Source organism: Muscardinus avellanarius (assembly GCF_963383645.1).
Source record: "Muscardinus avellanarius genome assembly, chromosome: 1".
NCBI lineage: Eukaryota > Metazoa > Chordata > Mammalia > Rodentia > Gliridae > Muscardinus > Muscardinus avellanarius.
This window is the reverse complement of record NC_137786.1, coordinates 28,966,752-28,986,117: the sequence shown is the minus strand read 5'-3', so window position 1 is coordinate 28,986,117 and position 19,366 is coordinate 28,966,752. Positions and strand designations below refer to the sequence as shown.

Below are 19,366 nucleotides of genomic sequence, written 5' to 3'. Positions count from 1 at the left end.
AAAATGGTTAAGTCCAATTATATGCCCTCCAAGCAGCATGAACATTTAGCAGAGTGCCATTTATCCTTATATTTGTTCGTTGTGAAATCAAAGGCTAGGAGGCTGATGGTGATGAATACTAGTTCCTGAGTTTCTAAAGAAATTTTAAAACAAAATTACTAACTGCTTAAAAGAATGAATTCTTCCAGAACGCCCCTTCTGTTCCCTTGATGTCTTTCATCCCATCTATCTCCTTGAGGAATCTCAGACAGAAAAAAAGAAAAAAGCTTCTTTTAAGCCACCGAAAAATGAGATCTGATGGAATCTTCCCGTAACTCCCGATGCTTCCCGATGTTACTTTCTTCTTGCTGGTTTCGCCTCTCAATGGTGATTCTGTATTTCTTCCTGGGTTTAAAGGGAAAGTGAATGTAGTCATGAAAACTCAGCTTGGTTACAAAATACTATGGTTTCCCTTACAAAGAATGCCCTCGAGGGACATCTGGGTTTGGTTTGATAAATGAGAAGTGACAGAATATGAAGCCGTGGTCAGAGATTAAAGTGGCGTGCCCCCAGGCTTTATGTTCTTATTCAAGGAGGGAAATTGGCATGCTTTCCAAAATGCCACAGAACAAGCCTCCCCCTCTTCCTTGGGTGCTTTGTGGGTTAAGTCTTGTCTCTTCTGTTATAGAAGCTCTGCCTACTCCTGGGACATGCTCTCGATTAAAGATCAGAGGAAGAGCAGTGTGACCGAAGGAACAGGAATACAAGTGTTCGCACAAAGGGTCACAGATGCCCAGAGTTACATTTCCAAGTACAAGTAAAGAAATCTTGGGTAACTTAAAAATCAGCCACAAACTCAACCACCAAAGATTACAAAGAAATGGACCTCCCTCACAGTGCCCGGTACCTCGAACACACATGTATTATAGCTTTACACTAAGCATGTGAATTCTCAATACAGACCATGGGTCAGTCAGAGTGTGCAGAGCTCTGACCTCCCTCTTCCTCCTTAAGGTGAACACGGGCACCTGTTTTGAATTCGAGGAAGCCTGAGAACAGGGAAATTCACTGTACACTCTAACCAGAGTCCCTCTCTACTTATGCATTTGGTGTGTGGCAGGATTTCTTGTCACAATGTTTGAGACTGAAGGCTCTCATCAGCTCTCTGACCCACAGTGAAATACAATAAAAACTCCTCACCCAAATACCCACTATGCTAGCCTACAATCACCAAACCCAACACCATGCCAAAGCAATGGCCTGGGTCTTTTAACCACCAGGCTTCTTGGGTAAAGGAAAGGTGTGGACAAATCATAGCACCTTGCAGACACATGGCAAAGGCCGTAGAGAGAATTTTAATTTTATGAGTGGTCCCCACCTGAAAAAGTAGAAGGCCATCAGCAAACCAGCTCCTAGTAAGGCCCCCACAACAATGCCCGTCACGGCTGATTCCTCTAGGCCACCTGCTTAAAAAAGAAACACAGGTAATCAGAGTTCATTTGGGGAAATAAGGAGAAATACCACGTTTCATTCATTGTGTCTCTTAATCTCCCACTTAAAGCAAATCTTCCTTTCTTTATTTTCAGGGTAGGGTGCCAGGGATTGAACCCAGGAGTATTCAACCTCCAAACTACATCCTCAACTGCATTTTATTTTTTATTTGCAAGCAGGGTCTCACTAAGTTGCTGAGAGCCTCACTAAGTTGTTGAGGCTGGCTTTGAACCTATGACCCCCCTGTCTCAGTCTCCCAAGTACTGGGATTACAGGTTTGTGTCACCATGCCTAGCTCCTTTCTTTCTCATTTCTAGTTAATAAATACTTTCTAGAAAATATTTTCTCTTTCCTAGTGCAAAGCTTAAGAAAAGCATTTGAGAGAGTACTAGATAAACACACCCCAATAACAGAAGGAATGGAATGGGAAGAGACATAGATTCAAGAAGAATTTGAGGAGAACTAGAAACTAAGGATTTCAGATAGATCCACATGCTTTTGAGTGTATAATCAAAGAAGACACCTAGAGGGATCAAAGCATTGACCCAGCACTTCTGCCTATCACGGATGGGTGGTGACACTTCAAGGTGCTAGAAATCTGGTGAAAAATTCACTGGGTCAGTGTTCTGTTTTTAGATGTTCTCTCACCAAAGCCATAGTTCCATGTCAAAATGTCCTATATAGCTTTGTGAAAATGTGAATAACAATTTGCAACAATATTTGGTAGTGTCCCAGTTATGTAAAAATGATAAATAGCTAACTTGTATATACAGAGTTTAGTATACGGCCATCAGTGTACTATCTACTTTCTCAAAACCAAGGACTTAAGAGTTGAGTACATTATTTTCATTTTATCTACACAGAAACTGGGGCTTTTGAAGAGTTAAAGAAACACTCGTAGAGCTACAAAATCAGCAAGTGACAGGTGCAATATTTCAAATCCAAGTCCAATAACTCCAGAAACTATATTCTTAACACATTCCTCATTCCTTCCCATAATTCTTGCATGGGCATAAAAATTTTATAATTTGAAAAATGGTCCCAAAATATAATGAGCATGTGCATATTCACCTAAAATGATCCACTGCCCTGAAAGACTGATACTCATTTTCTTCTTCCTTAATGGTTTGTAAAAGTCTCTCTAAAATAACTATTTCTAACAATTTTCCTATTCATATGCTAGTTACAAGAGTGTACCTTTACTTTTCTATTAATGTATAGAGGCTGATCATAAATAACATATTGTGCATTTATTTGCCAATTTGTTAAATTTTTCAGATGTTTAAAAGGCATTATCCTTTTGACTCTGCCAATTCAGAAGATGGCTAAAACTGAAAATCACAATAAGACTTGCCAGGAGAGATGAATAAGTGGGTGACATGTAGCAATTGATATTTTCCCCTACAAGTCAAAATATCCGATAACTCAGAGGTTATATTAGGAGTATAAAACCCAGGAAAAGCCCTCTGCCATTTTGGGAGAAAAGGATGGAAAAGAAGACCCAGAAGCCTTGGGTCAAAGTGGCGCAGTCTGTGACTTGTCCCTTGTTTTTACCACATCAGAAAAGGAAGTGGGAGCTTTCTGAACAGGTCCTTCTTTGAGGACTCGCAGGACCTCAAGCCTAGAGATGAGAAGACACACAGCAAATTAAGTCTCTGAACTTACATGATTTGCAAGGAGAGCCACCGCCATGCTCCACGATTCTGGTTTCATCTATTCGCAGTTTCAAAGGACCCCACGGGTATTTGACATTGGGCCGCATCTCAAAACGACCTTCTTTTCCAAAGTAATCGCCAATAACCTACAGAAAGGCGAAAGACAGATTTACAACAGGAAGGGACAAAGGTATCTGTTTTGAAAGGGGGAACAAAGCTTAGGGTCTTACAAAATGCACCACGCAATGAGGAAGGCAGCCACGGCCACCCCCAGCGGCTCAACCTCCAGCTCATCCCGCGCAGGGCACGGGCTGCCCCTGCCAGGTGCAATCACCACAGCCAGATGCTCCTGAGGCCTTGGTAAATCAAGCTTCAAAGTCACTAATGTTGCCATCAAGGTGGAGAACCAAGGCTCCCCACGGCAGGAAAGAGGTCACACAGCCTCAGAAGGTATGGACAAGGCAAGATGGTGCCACCAAGGACCGGTCCACGCTGGAGGCTCAGTCCAGCAGTGTTCTCCCTGGGTGTTAAGTTGCTGCTACCTACCAGAAAAGGAGCTTTTTCCCTATGAAATTCATAATCTTGGGATTCATAGCTTTTCCCTTGTTCATCAGCTAAGGCACTGCCCCACCCACCAGTCACAGAGCAGCCATTTGGGTTAGCCATTTTGAAGACTCATCTTGCTATCAGGATCGTGTGAGGGAGGGCCAGGGTCTCCTGAACACCCAGGTTATGGCAGGTCCTCACACCCTCAGGTGGCTCAGCATCTAATTAAAGCATTAAACTGCGTCTTTTAAGAACTTCCTGTTTTACCTCTTTAATTAATACACCATTCTGTTGGAGATTACACGCTCCTCTCTGGGAAATTCACTCATTTTGTATCCTTATTACCAGGCTGACTCTCTCAGTTTCCTCCTGAGGCCCCTGGAAAATCATTACTCTTTATGATCAGGTTCAGTCACCCCTCAGTTTCAGCTGCCTGAGTCAGGATCTGGGAGCACCCTTCAACCAGGTGCTCAGGCCTCATCTACCTCTCGTCTGGTGGCCTGTGACATCGCCTCTCCCGCTCCTGACTGGAGCCTGGCAGGCTCTCACAGGATCTGTCAGGGCAGAGTAAAAGGAATTCTAGGTCTTCATCAAAATATGGTAATTGCTGCCGGGTTGATGTAGCACACTTGTAATCCCCGCGCTTGGAAGGCGGAGACAGGAGGATCGCACAGATTTGAAGCCAGCCTCTGCTGGTTTAAGAGACCCTGTTTCCAAATAAAAAATATTAAAAAATAGGTGTCTGGAAGTGTAGCCCAGAGGTAGAAGGATTTCCAGGAACCCCAGGACCACCAAAAAAATGATAGATAGATAGATAGATAGATAGATAGATAGATAGATAGATAGATAGATGATAGATAGATGATAGATAGAGATATATAGATATGGCAATTGCTAGCTGTGCGTGGTGACGCACGCTTGTAATCTCAGCATGTGGGAGACTGAGGCAAGAGGATCGTGGTTCACGGACAGCCTCAGCTACTTAGTGAGGCCCTTTGCAACTCAGTGAGACCCTGTTTAAAAGAATAGCTCAAAGGTAGAAGGTCCCTGAGTTCCATCCCCAGTACCAAAAAAAAAAAAAAAAAAAAATGGCAATCGCTGATGTGCAGGGAGCAGTCACCAGGAGTCTTACACACCTTCACATGGGCAACCTCACTGTATGCTCCGAAGGACTAACACTTCCCGCCTTTTGCAGAGGGGAAGACTTGACTACAGATGAGGTCCGGTCCATTGTAAACCGTGGGGGTGACTCCTGCTGCCTTGCCCCCCACCCAAAGGTCAGGCATAGTTGTAGGAGGAGAAAAGCAGCAAGCCTCGTGTGTCAGGATGCAGAAGTGCCAAGATGAGAAATGACCAGAGAAACAGAGGGGAGGCGGCCTTATTTGCTGAAACGCTGCAGATCTGTGTAATTCACATACACACAGTCGTCACAATGTTTGTAGAGTTCTTTTAATTGGTCCTCACAATAGTTATGTGAGGTCACCAAGGAAGACATTATAATTTCCATGTTCTAGCTTTGGAGACTGAGATGGAGAGCTTGCAAGCCAGGCAAGCGTCAGAGATTCATCCTGGTGTCCCGGACACAAGTGTCTCTGCGATGCTCTCCTTACACCATCTTTGAAATATTAGCATGTGTAGAGTTTGTAATCAACCACCTCCAAAAAACTCCCCAAAGCTAAGGGACACCATTTCCCTTTGCCCCTTTCTTTCCTTTTTCTTTTTTTTTTATTCAGACAGTACTTGGTGCCCTCTCCCTTTACCTCTGATCCAGTACAGTTAGCTGCACAGGATGATGGTGTAATTCTTGACTGTTTGACAGGAGTCCCCGGGGAGAATAGACACAGAACCATTTCCTGATGTTGTCCCTGACCCCCGTAACCAATGGTAAGTAAGTAAGCTATGCCTACTTACTCCTATGCTCTCAACTCATTTTTATTTGAAGAAACAGCTCCTTGGACACCAAGACAAACTCTGGGAGTTCCCACCAGCCAAAGGAGTAACGGATGCGAAGTCCCGTTCGCTCACCTCCTGGGTGCCTGCTTCAGTGTCGGTCATAGCGATCACAGAGAAGTCCCCATACCGGTCTCCGTTGGCATCTATAGAGACCTGCCCAGCGATACCTGCAGGACAAGAATGGAAGAACCCCATGTCAGTTACTTCAAATCCCTCTTTCTGCCAAGGAAAATAAGAAAATGAATTGACAGGATTGTTTTAAACAAACTCATGCCACAGGGAATCTCATCAGACTTGGAGCGTTTTTGTTGGCATTTGGGAAGACATGGCAATTTCATCTGTGTCTGCATTCCTAAACTCCTAACATTTCTCCATTGGAAGATGAAAAGAAAAAGAAATAAATGATCATCCTTGGGGAATAAATTTAAAAAAAAAAGACTAAGGCTAACACTGAAAGCCCTATGTTTATTCTAGTTTTGTATTAACTTTTCTTAAGACATGGCAGAGAGAGAAGTGGAGGAGGTGCACATTTATTGCCTTGTCATAGATGCACATTATCCGGCCAAATATTATTTTAAAACATCAGTCGAGGCCCAGGCTCAGTAAACGTGCAGGACACAAGCCGTGTTAATCACAGGAGAGCAGGGGGAGCTTTACAGGTCACCAAAATTAAATTAAAGAAAAGCTATTCTTCTCTATCCCGGCTGTTTTTGGGGGTTGCTTTTTTTGTTTGTTTGTTTGGTTGGTTGGTTGGCTGGTTGGTTGGTTTTGGTTTTGTGCAGGTCTGGGGATGGAACCCAGGAGCATTCGACCTCCAAGCTATACCCCCTGCCCTATTTTTTATTCTCTATTTTGAAACCAGGTCTCACTGAGTTGCAGAGGGCCTCACTAAGTAGCTGAGGCTGTCCACGAACCGCGATTCTCCGGTCTCAGCCTCCCGAATGCTGGGATTACAAGCGTGCGCCACCACGCCCGGCTCCAGCTGTGTTCATTCAGTATTTATTCAAACCTTGTCTGGAAGATTCCTAGGTGCTGAATTAGTATGGCAGCTGAGACTAGGATGAATGAGACACATTCCCTGCTCCAGAGCGGGATGACCTGGGCTGGGGAGTTAGCTTGTTCACATGGGAATCTGACTGTGTTGAATTCCACCTTTGACATTTACTACCGTTATGATCTGAGGCAAGGTGCCATGACTGCAAAATGGGTATCATAATACCTCCCTCCCGAGAGGCTGTGGAGGTGATTGCAATAGAAGAAACAGGTAAAGCGCTTCTAGTGCTAACAAGAGAAGTTAGTTGTTTCCTCTTTTTGTTAATAGTACTGCTACTATTGTTATTACTATAGGTTGAGTATCCCTTTTCCAAAATGTTTGAAAAATGCCCGGGATTTCAAATACTTTGAGATTTTGGAATATTTGCATATATAATAAGGTTATCTTGGGGTCAGTACCCATGTCTAAACACAAAATCTGATTTGTGTTTCATATAAGAAATATAAAAATAGCCTGGAGGTAATTTTATACATTTTAAATAAGTTCATGGATGAAACAAACTTCATGCTGAGGAATTTTCCACTTCTGTCACTTTAATACTCAAAGTTTCAGATTTTGGAGCACTTTGAGTTTCAGATGTTTGGGCTAGGGATGTTTCTTCTGTATTTGTTTTAAAATTACTCTTATTGCTGCTATGCCTGAAGTCTGGTGGAGGACACCGGGCTGTGCCCAGCTATTCAGAGGGGACGGCAGTACACCAAGCTGGAGAATGAGAGGGATCCTGAAAGACCTGAGATTTCATAGGTACAGTGGAGGAATACTGTGTTCTGACAAGCAGCAATCAAGACGTATATCCAGCCAGGCGTGGTGGCGCACGCTTGTAATCCCAGCATTTGGGAGGCTGAGACAGGAGGATTACCGGTTCATGGACATCCTCAGCTACTACTTAGTGAGGTCCTTTGCAACTCAATGATACCCTGTTTCAAAATCAAGAATAAAAAATAGGTCTGTAGGTGTAACTCAGAGGTAGAATGCCCCTGGGTACCATCCCCAATACCAAAATATTTTTTTTAAAAAAGGAAGTATGACTAGACAGAAAAGTTGGCCCTTTGTCTTTACAAAGGCACACCAGCCCAAAGGAACCTGAGGAACCATGAGGTTCTTGGGGATATGGCTCAGGTGTATGAAGGGACATGGTGAGACAGATATAAGCCTGGAACAGCGTGGCCAAAATATGAAGGGCCTTGAGTGCCCACTTGCTTTGGCCAACAGTGGCAGAAAACCTATGGAAGAACCACATCCCACTGGTTGATAAACACATCTACAGTTTCATTCTCATCCACTAAGTAGGAGAATGCACACAGCAACCACATTCTAATTAACTAAAGCTATTTGTTTTCTTTGTGGGGGGAGTTGAGAGTAATTCTTAATTAGTTTCTCTATTGATCTGGTTCTCTCCAGAAGTACTGACTCCCGTAGTAAAATGACTAGGAAGAAGCATCCCAAGGGAAAGTTCCATCCCCTAGTGGTTTGGAGCCGGCAGGTATTTGGGTTTACTGTCCTTTGGGCTGTGGTTTGAGGGCCCACTGATTTTTCCAGACTTTGGTCTACTTTTCTGGAAACAGAATGGAACTACCATTCATCTTGATTTTTTTTTGTTTTCTTTATGTGTACTAGTTACAAAGGATACACCTATGTCCAACTTGTATATCCTTGACAGCCTATAAAAGTTTAAGTGATGAATGCTAAAATATAGAGATGTAAATATTTATCTCCAAACATACTGGCTACCCCAAACCATGTTTCATCCCTTTCAGAGATGTTTGGGATGATGCATCCAGCTAAGTGTTTTAGAAAGTATAAGACAGCGCAGCCCTAGTAATCCAAGACCTCATTACACCTTTAAGTGGTGACAATTCTGCCAAAAAAGGGGGTGAGAACCTTCAGGGTGGCTGATTAGCAAAGTGAGACTTCACCTGAGAGTATCGTACCTAAGGTGAGACTGTTGGGCTGACAGAATTTTCCTGCACATAAGAAAGGAGACTTTCCACACTGGTTTCTATTTGCCTGTAGAGCAGCTCAAGGTCTGAGCCACAGTCCTATTTACCTTGTCACTCTGACCTCTCACACAGAGGAAGCTCAGCTTCTTCCCAGGCCATTTATTGAAAGTCTTGGGAGATGATCACAGGTTTCACAGCAATAAAATCCAAATTTGTCAAATTACATCCAGAATATTTTTTTACCTTGACAACTTAATGGTCACTTAGGGTAACCACCAAAATTAAAACTGCTTTTAATTTTAGAAAGGTTATGGTTTTCTTTCATGTCGATATCTTTAAGTTCGTTGGAGCCCTACCCTTGCATAGATCATTGTTTAGCAAATAAAATGGGTTCTCCAAACCATTCAAACCCCAAACTTACACTGGCTTCAAATAGCTTTAGATGTAGACAAATGAAATTCTAATTTTAGACTGAACTATAAAGTGGATTGCTTCAGGATCCATTTCATACTGACTATGTAGACCTGGCCCTGGAATAGAAACATCAAGATGGCCGATGGGAAAATTTACCCCATGCCCTGGCGCTAAACAAAACTTCATTCCAACCATTGTGGGCACCTGCCCTGCCCTTAACAACCTCCCTCAGTGGCGCCCTCCAGCATCTCCAATTCTGGCTCCTGTCCCTCTGTCAAAAGACCAAGAACAAATGACCAGACCACACAGTGAGTAATAGCTAAGAATGGGATGTAGCCGACCAAGGTTGTGTCCCCACACACTGGTTTCTCAGCGTATTGTGCACAACTTCTGGGAAATTTGACCTCGTCCTAATATGCCCCCTGAATTACCCTATTTGACTCCAGCTCCTTGGCTAAAGTAGTCAGAAGTCTAGTAAGATAACCATGGAGGCTCACTCACCCACATCCTACTGTCTAAAGTTAAAGGTGTTATTGTAGTATGGGGTAAGACATGGCATCCACTGAAACCTCCAAGAAGAAATGAAATCCACCAATGGCCATTGTAGCTACTACCCAGACAAGTCTAGCTGAGCTTGACCCCTCCTGTCATGACTTGAACACAGAATGTCCCTGGGAAAACCCACGTATCAGTGAAGCAAAAATGTCCAGAGGCAATAGAATTGAATCAGGGCTCTGACCTCATCAGTAGATAGGTCCACCAAAGGGTTAGTAATTGGAACGGATTTACTGGATGGCAGCTTAGACAGGTGGAGTGTGGCTGCAGGAGGTGGGTCACTGGGGGTGGCCTTGGGAACTACATCTGTCCCTGCTCACTTCGGTCTCTCTCTACTTTCCAGCTGTCATGATATGAGCTGCTGTCCTCTGCCACACATCATGCCACCATGATGTCTGCCTTGGAGCCTGGCAACTATGGATGGTACCTCAGAAACCGTTATCCCCAAAAGCCTTTTCTCCTCTAGGTTGTTTGGGTTGGGTATTTGGGTCACAGCGATAGAAAAGCTGACTAAAACATCTCTCCTCTGAGGCCGGGCGTGGTGGCGCATGCTTGTAATACCCGCGCTTGGGAGGCAGAGACAGGAGGATTGTGCAGGTTCGAAGCCAGCCACGCGCGCTGGCTTAGGAGACCCTGTTTCCAAATAAAAATTTAAAAATAGGTCTGGGAGTGTAGCCCAGAGGTAGAAGGGTTTCCAGGAACCCCAGTACCACAAAAAAAAAAAAAAAAAATCTCTCCTCTGTCCTGACCTTTCTAATCACTGAAGATAAACCAAGACAGTGGAGTGGCTAGAAGGCGCTCCTGGGGAGAAAAAAAATAAGTGTGCCCCAAATCTAGACTTTGCAGCACTTGTTCTTGTCACTGCACATTTTCGCCAGTGTGATTACAAAGGTAAATGTTGGCATGCCCCAATCCACACGAGGGCTCACAAGGAAAGCTAGCATGAGGCAAAACTAAAAGAGTCCTCACCAGTCATCAACAAGTCCAACCTCCTTCCCCCACAGGTGAAGAAAGAGCAGCTCAGAGGACTGAGATTGGATATCGTGGCTAGGATGTCGGTTCCTGCTGGCCTAGCCATTCATGCTCCTTGTGAATGGTACTCAAAAGATGCCCATCCACATACTATGGGTTTTTTTTCCCACAGAGCAGCCATGAGACAGAGAACATCACTGAACCCTCAGGTGGCTTTTCATGGCACCCAGGTGGAGCCCATTTCCTCAGCAAGGCTCCCGGTTCCACTGGGCCTGGCCCCCACTGCTCTCTGGCCTTGCTTCTCTCCCACTGCCCCCTCAACTGTGGAAGTCAGCGACACAGCTCTCCCAGCAAGCAGCTCAGAGGACACTGCGCTTTCCCAACAAATGCACTCAGGCTCCCTGCATTTGCTGCTCCGTCCTAAATACCTACGTGACTCCTCTCACTTCCCTCAGGATTAATCACTGGAATGGATTAATCTACTTGGCAGTAACTGTGGGCCAGTGGAATGTGGTTGGACGTAGGTCACTGTACTGTCACCCTGTGGACTATGTCTATCCCTGGTCCCCTCCTCTCCCTCTTTCTGCTTCTCCGCTGCCAAGCACTGAGTAGCTATCCTCTACCGGGTCCTGCCACCATGTTTGTGCCTTGGAACTTACTGATCATAGACTGGATCTCTGAAACCATGATCCAAAATAATCTCTTACTCCTCTAAGTTGTTCTAATCAGGTATCTTGGTCACAGCTACAAAAAGCTAACTGACACAGGTATCTTCTGAGATTCAGAGAAACCAGGATAGGCCTAACAAAGAAAGGTATATCTGCGGTTTACACTTTTTTGTGTGGTACTGGGGGTTGAACCCAGGGGATTTCTACCTCCAGGCTACCCTCCCAGACCTATTTTATATTTTACTTGCAAACAGGGTCTCACTAAGTTGCTGAGAGCCTCACTAAGTAGCTGAGGCTGGCTTCGAACATGCGTGATCCTCCTGTCTCAGCCTCCCAAGAGCTGGGATTAAAAGCGTGCGCCACCACGCCCGGCTTAGGTTTACACCTATTTTAAAACTGATCACAGATCTCTTCCCAAATAGGTTGTTCTGATATAGATGGGGTTTATGTTGGGTGTCATTTGAAGAAGCATTTAATTGTTACCTAATTAATCAGAAAGCAAACAAGATATTTCCTATATTGCTGGGACTTTTTCAAAGCATATTTACATGCATTGTCTCATTTAATTTTTCCCCAGAAACCTAGGAGGTGGGTTCATCTTGATTTATTATATATACTTTAAAACTAGGGAAAGCAAAACACTGAAAAGGTCCCACAGCTGCAACAGAGAGAAAGAGAACCAAAGAGGAAGCCGCTGATTGGCTGCAATGCCGGCTTGCAGACCAAATCCCCACCTTCAAATGTTCTGTTCCAAGTCTGCTGGATGATCTTCCCTCCATCCTTCTTGCTATAACCAGCTCTGAGGACTTCGTGTAAAGCCAAGACATAGAGGAGGATGGCATCATGGAATCCTTCAACGAACATGTTAACCTGTAAAGAAAACCCCAGCTGGGTGAGCACAGTCACCAAATGACTCACATTTGTGAGTAATATAAGCAGAAAAAAGGATTAAAGAATATGAGGCCAGAGGTCTGTGCTCAGTGGCAGAGGCAGGCAGAAGGGTAACTAATAAGAGTCAAGTCATGGTTTCCCTGGCACCAATTTAGTGAATGAAACGCCTCACCAGCTGGGAAGTTATAGAACAGACAAGATGTTACAGAAGCCAAGAAAACTGTACCGTGGCCAGATCAAGTGTTCCAGATGCATTGTCCTTGGCCCACAGATCTGTCCACAGAGGTGCCCTCCTTTCCATGCCTGCCCTCTACTTCAAGACAACATGTGTCAACTCTCCCCCTTGAGGTCTCTTCTGAGCCTTTGACAGCCTCAGGATCTCTTCCTGCTCTGAATGTGGGATATACTAAAACAGTAGAGATCCACTCATTGGTACTTACGTCCAAGGTCCACTTACGTGCTAGTGCTGAAGATACAAAGAAGAGTGGACACTGTGTCTTCTGCCTGTCTATGCCAGTGTTTGTGTCCCTCCTCTATTAGCAGTAATGCCCCTGCCAAGCTCCAAGAATAGGAATGGAATGTGGGGATGGGCTGTCCCAGTTGAGCTCTGGATCAAAGAAGAAAGCTTTGCCCTCCAAAACTATATAGTTTCATTAAAAGAAACACCGGTGTGAACTTAGGGAAGTTGCTTAATCACACTGAGTTTTGTTTCTATCATCTGAATACTGACCATGAGACTAGTACTTGCTCCAACAGGTAGTTGCCAGAATCATGACACAAGGAGCAAAAAAAGGTTTAGTATCATAATGCCAAGCACATATCAAGCACCCAATGGATATAAGCCGATGCTCTTATGACTATGTTATGGACTCCAAAGTGTTATCAGTGCTGTGTTAAGAGAAATGCTCATGAAGTAGTGAGACTATAAAAAAGAGACAGCGCACTATTATGGGTTGAAGAAGGTGGGTAAGAAATGCTTAACAGTGGTGGCAAAAGTTAAACTGAGGGTTTTTTTGTGCATTTGTCTTTCATTACTTCTTTAACACACCTTGGTTTTTTATTTTATTTTTTTATTTTATTTATATGTGGAACATATCAAAAATGGTATACATTTAGACTGTGCTTGGTGCCCTCTCCCCCCCCCAACCCAGTTCCCCTTCTCCCTCTCCCAACAATGAGTGTCCAGGTTAACCATGCTACATTCACACTTACACACATATTCAGATGTAGCTCCTCCATTAATCAACCTCAGCCTTCTTCCTCTCCTATCCTTCCATTCTAGCTTTGCTGAGATTTACCCTCCATTATCTGGAGTCCCTCTGATATTCCCAATACTCCCTAGTTTGGGCATATTAGAAAAAACATATGTCCCTTCTCTTTTTGTGCTTGGGTGATCTCACTTAACATAATGTTCTCCAGGTCTTTCCATCTTCTTGCGAATGCTATGATTTTATTCTTCTTTAGAGCTAAATAGAATTCCATTGTGTATATTTCCCATAATTTTGTAATCCATTCATCTGTTTGTGGAGACCTAGATTGGTTCCATATTTTGGCTATATCAAAATAAGTTTTTATTTTTTTTATTTTTTATTTTTTTAATTTATTTTATTGAAAGTAAATGTTATAAGCCGGGCGTGGTGGCACACGCTTGTAATCCCCGCGCTTGGGAGGCGGAGACAGGAGGATCGCGCAGGTTCGAAGCCAGCCGTGCTGGCGTAAGAGACCCTGTTTCAAAAATATAAAATAGGTCTGGGAGTGTAGCCTGGAGGAAGAAGGGCTTCCAGGAACCCCAGTACCACCAAAAAAAAAAAAAAAAAGAAAGTAAATGTTATACATTTAATCTGTATTTGGTGCCCTCTCCACCCCCTCGTTTCCCTTCCCCCCTCCCGATACTTAATACCCAGGCTAACCTTGCTATATTTGTACTTTTACACCTATTTGGAAACAGCCGCTCATCAGTCAAGTTCAGCCTCCTTCCTCTCTTAGTTTTCCATTCAAACTTTGCTGAGATTTCCCTTCCATTATCTGGAGTCCCTCTGGTATCCCCAATGCTCACTCGTTTGGGCATATTAGAGGAAACATATGTCCCTTCTCTTTCTGTGTTTGGCTGATCTCACTTAACATAATGCTTTCCAGACCTTTCCATCTTCTTACAAATGATGTGATTTTGTTCTTCTTTATGGCTGAATAGAATTCCATTGTGTGTATTTCCCATAACTTTGCAAACCATTCATCTGTTGATGGGGGCCTAGGTTGTTTCCAAATTTTGTCTATTACAAATTGTGCTGCTATGAACATAGGTATGCATATGTTACTGTATTTCTCTGTTTTGAACCCCTTTGGAAAAATACCCAGGAGTGGTAAAGCTGGATCATATGGTGGATATATTCCCAGTTTTCTAAGGAATCTCCACACAGATCTCCATAGTGGCTGAACTAGTTTGTACTTCCACCAACAATGTAAAAGAGTTCCTCTTTCCCCACATCCTCGCCAACATTTATTATTGTTTGATTTCTTTATGCTTGTCAATCTGACTGGGGTTAGATGGAATCTCAGCGTAGTTCTGATTTGCATCTCCCTGATGGCTAATGATGAAGAACATCTTTTCATGAATCTATTGGCCATTTGTATCTCCTCTTTTGTAAAGTGTCTATTCATTTCAGTTGCCCATTTCTTGATTGGGTTGTTTGTTTTGCTAGTGCAGAGTCTTTTGAGCTCTTTGTATATACTGGTTATTAGCACCCTATTGGAGTGGTGACTGGTAAAGATCTTTTCCCACTCTGTAGGCTTCCTCTTTAGGTTCTTGATGGTTTCCTTTGATGAGAAGAAACTTTTTAGTTTGATGCTATCCCACTTGTTGATTCTTGCTTTAATTTCCTGAGCTTTGGAGGTTTTGTTGAGAAAGTTACTGCCTGTGCCAGTATGTTGTAGTGATGAGCCTATGTTCTCCTCTAATAACTTCACATTCTAATAACTTCTGGTCTGATTTCTAAGTCTTTGATCCATCTCGAGTTGATTCCTGTGCATGGTGAGATATAGGGGTTTAGTTCCATCTTTCTACAAATGGTTAGCCAGTTCTCCCAGCACCATTTGTTGAAAAGGCTGTCTTTTCTCCAGCGTATGAGTTTGGCCCCTTTGTCAAAGATTAATTGACTGTAGGTGTGTGGATTTGTTTCTGTATCTTCTATTCTGTTCCACTGGTCAGTGTACCTGTTATTGTGCCAGTACCATGCTGTTTTTACTACTATTGATCTATAGTATAGTTTGAAGTCTGGGATTGTGATGCCTCCTGTGTGATTCTTGTTGCTGAGAATTGCTTTGGCTATTCTGGGTCTTTTCTTTCTCCATATAAAGTACATGATTGCTTTTTCTAGGTCTGTGAAGAATGTAGTTGGTATTTTGATGGGAATTGCATTGAATCTATAAATCATTTAGGCAATATACAACAAACACAAAGCCAACATTATACTGAATGGGGAAAAACTGCAAGAATTCCCCCTAAAATCGGGAACAAGACAAGGATGTCCACTATCACCACTCCTCTTCAATATAGTCCTTGAGACTCTTGCCACAGCAATAAGACAAAAGAAGGAAATCAAAGGAATTCAGATAGGAAGAGAGGAATTAAAATTATCCTTATTTGCAGATGACATGATCCTTTACCTAGAAGACCCTACGAACTCAACCAAAAGACTTCTGGAGTTAATTAACAAATTCAGCAAAGTTGCAGGATACAAAACCAACTTAAAGAAATCAGAGGCTTTTCTTTATACCAACAATGAATCCACAATGAAAGAAATAAAATAATCAATTCCATTCACTATAACCTCTAAACCAATAAAATACCTAGGAATAAACCTAACCAAAGATGTAAAAGACCTCTACAACAAAAACTATAAAACATTAAAGAAAGAAATTGAAGAAGACCTTGGAAGATGGAAAGACCTCCCGTGCTCGTGGATAGGCAGAATAAATATCATCAAAATGTCCATTCTGCCAAAACTGATCTACAGATTCAAACTGAGTTTTTAAACGAAGAGATGTTTTATAGGGTGGAAGATGGTGGGAAACACTGCAGTTGGAGTGATAGGAGCAAAGCATAGGGTCACCGCATAGCCTGATAGGCTGGTGTGCTAAGAACTGAAAATGTTCTGCTAGCTGGGGGCAGAGAGGCCGGCCACGCTGAGACACCTGATAGGGAGGTATGGAGAGGCCGGTCTTTGAGGACCAGGAGGCCATCCTGAGGAGCTTGGGCTATCTTCAGCAGGCCTTTGATCACTTTGACTCTATTTCCCCTCCTAGCTAAACAATAAGCACTTTTGGTGAGTCTTGAGACCACATTTATCACTATTATAATAGTTAGTGGACATGAAATGAGCAAATACAATCTTGAAATAATGAATAATTTACTAACAAATTTCATAAAGAAAGTACAAAAAAAAAAAATTCCAGGCCTTCTTATTTCAGGAAAAAGTATCAACGACAGAATGCCAAGGCGGCAGAAGAAACAGTGTGTTCCCAAAGAACCACCGCGGGGCTCCTGCCTGAGGCACTGCCTGCACCATCTCCAGAGAGAACCCCAACTGGAGGCAGCGCACTGGCCCTGGAGCGCCTGCTTCCCACACACTCACAGGAGGCTCGGCTCAGGCCGCCCTCAGGATGGTGAGTCCTGCTTATAGTTAACAGAAGCCTGTTGGCCAAAGTCTCACTGAAAAGCAGTGAGAATAATGGGGAAAGAGCCCAGGCCCCTGTGGGCTTTCTGGCATACGTGGAATCCAGAGAAAGAGAGAAAAGAAAAGGGAACCTGTAAAAATTTAGGAGACCAGTAAAGTAATAGAAAAGGATCATGGGAGAAAGGAGGGAAGAGGAAAGAGGATTGGGGAAGGAAACAGACCAGGTAATGTCATGTTCGTACGTGAATATATCACTATGAATCTCACTATCCTCTGCCATGACAAAGCAACAATAAAAATGAATAATTTTTTATATACTATTATTGGTGCATTATAGTTTTCCGTCATACTATAGTCCAGAGTGGTAGGGACATACATGCACACATCACTTGGTGCTAAAAATATATTTCAAAAGAGCCTTTGCAGCTCTGCCACTTTCTAGCTGTTTCTGCACATTCTAGGCCTCAGTTTTCTCTTTCAGAAAATGAAGAAAATAATAGTATCAATTTCATGGGTGGATGTTAGGCTTAAATGAATTATTAAATGTATGATTTTGAATAGTGTCTAAGAGAATCAGCACTCATTTTGTTAGCTTTTGTTGCAATTGCCTAGAAATGAAGATTTACATGTCTTGGAAGCCTGCTTGCCTTCTAATTCCTACTAGCAGCACTCAGAAAACAATTCTACTTACAGATATAGCATATCTTACTGACTCGTTATTTAATAGAAACTAAGTCTCCTCATTCTTGCTCTGGTATGCCAGACAGATCACTCCCACAAAGACCTTGGTTCTGCCCAGTGTGATGGGTGCAGCCCCAGCTGACCAGTCCCTCAGGGAGAGGATGCGGGGAGGAAGGAGAGCTGGTTCACAGGAGAGCTCTACATTTACCGCTGGATCCAGTCCAGCCCCAGCCCTGAGGCACTGCTTCCTCTCTTCAGGCTTCAACTTCCTCATTTGTGAAACAGGGGCTTAGAGTAAATCACCCTGTAGAGCCTTCCTGGGGATTAAGTGAACAAATGCATGCAAAACACCTAAAACAGTTCCTGGGACCAAATGGTAGACAGATGCCAGCTCTCAATCTAAGACTATCGAGCTAAAGTCTCAGAACCATTATTTTCTTGGGCAAAGAATGATGTAGAAATAATATCTACTAACCAAAGATCATTTTCTGCTGCTTTGACCTTGCTAATTCCGTTTTCTAAAAGAATATGAAGTTTTCACTCAGGCCACGAAGTCATCACAGCGTGAGAAAACTGTGCTGGTAACTTTAATAAGTAGACTTTCACTGTGTCATTTAATTCTCAAGCCACAATAAAATTTTTTCAAATGTCTTCTCTGATAATTGTATGGAAACCTTGTGACACAGGAAGTCACAGGATCCAGGGTTGTAGAATGAGGGAAGTGCAGGCGCCTTAGAAAAGCCCTCGCTTAATCCTCCTTACTCTAAAGACCCAGAGAGCATTTCTCCTCTGCCTTTCTGAGGTCTAATTTTGAGTGCAGTACCCAGAACATCTTGCCTAAATTGTAAAGTACACATTGCTATGCCTCGCAGGTCCACCTCTGCTCCTCCTGCTTCTATTTCCTTCTCAATCCTAAGCCAGAGCCACCGACTGACATTAGCCACCTGAAGCACTGGCCACTGGCCTGGCACCACCCGAAGGGCCTTTCTTCTTCTTTCCTTCTTGATATGCTCTATCTTATATATATCTGCTATAAGCCAAAATACGAAGAAGAATCATCTAGCCCTAAAGGATGAACATGGGTTGCATGATAGAAGAGGATCGATGGGCTCTGGACACATGCCCAGGTCTGAAAACTCATCCTATCTTGATTTGCAAATGGGTCACACATTTGCCATCTCTCCTCTCACTGTGGCCGTGTCTCCCTCTCCTGCCAAAATTAGCAGGAGAGCTGTTGATCCTGGGTTCACTGGCACCCCTCCCCGCTGCGGAGGAGGTTTCATAACACCTACCTCATAGGACCTGGAGCCAGAAGCAAACCCCTAGAGAACATTCTCACCTCCACACGTGTTTTTTAATGGGAGGAAAGCCCATTCGCACATTATAGATACTGAAAATTGAAAGTGCAAATTAAAAGGGGGGGGGGGCAGAGTAATGAGTTGTGTTAGAAACACTTTCCACTGTACTTCTGGGCTGACAGGAACCAGGTCATTGGGTCTGTTCTTCCCCCTGCCTCCAGACAAAACAAAACTTGACCCTCAAAGTCCTGATGACACGAATCATGTTGTTACCAGACACAGAAAATGGGGTGCCCGCTGAGTGTGGTGGCACACGCCTGTAATCCCACTACTGAGGAGGCTGAGACAGAAGGATTGCAAGTTTGCAATCAGCTTCAGCAACTTACTGAGGCTCTCAGCAACTAGTGAGACTCTTTCAAAATTTAAAAATAAATAAAATCAGGAAGTCTGGGGGTAGAGCTCCAAGGCAGAATGCCCCTGGGTTCAATCCACAGTACAAAAATGGGAAGAAGGAAAGGAGGGAGGCGTATGTTGTCACTGAGATACTTGTTCTAGAACTTAGCATCCTTTTTAGCCAGCAAATTCTTCCATACCAT

The 19,366-nt window shown here is 43.4% G+C and overlaps 1 protein-coding gene across 4 annotated transcripts in view; it reads right to left on the bottom strand.

The window, feature by feature from the left end:
- Positions 1-272: 272 nt before the first annotated feature.
- Positions 273-19,366, bottom strand: part of NPR3 (natriuretic peptide receptor 3) — a gene marked incomplete at its 3' end in the record, with an annotated part of 96,365 nt that continues 77,271 nt past the window's right edge. For 2 of the 4 annotated variants that reach the window (XM_080700992.1, XM_080700990.1), the window contains exons 4-8: positions 11,962-12,097; positions 5,697-5,791; positions 3,136-3,271; positions 1,358-1,445; positions 273-384 (exon numbers count right to left, since the gene is read on the bottom strand). In XM_080700992.1, the coding sequence (XP_080557118.1) occupies positions 273-384; positions 1,358-1,445; positions 3,136-3,271; positions 5,697-5,791; positions 11,962-12,097 (567 nt within the window). The remainder of the gene's footprint in view (positions 385-1,357; positions 1,446-3,135; positions 3,272-5,696; positions 5,792-11,961; positions 12,098-19,366) is intronic. The other 2 variants (XM_080700993.1, XM_080700991.1) reach the window with 1 other exon arrangement.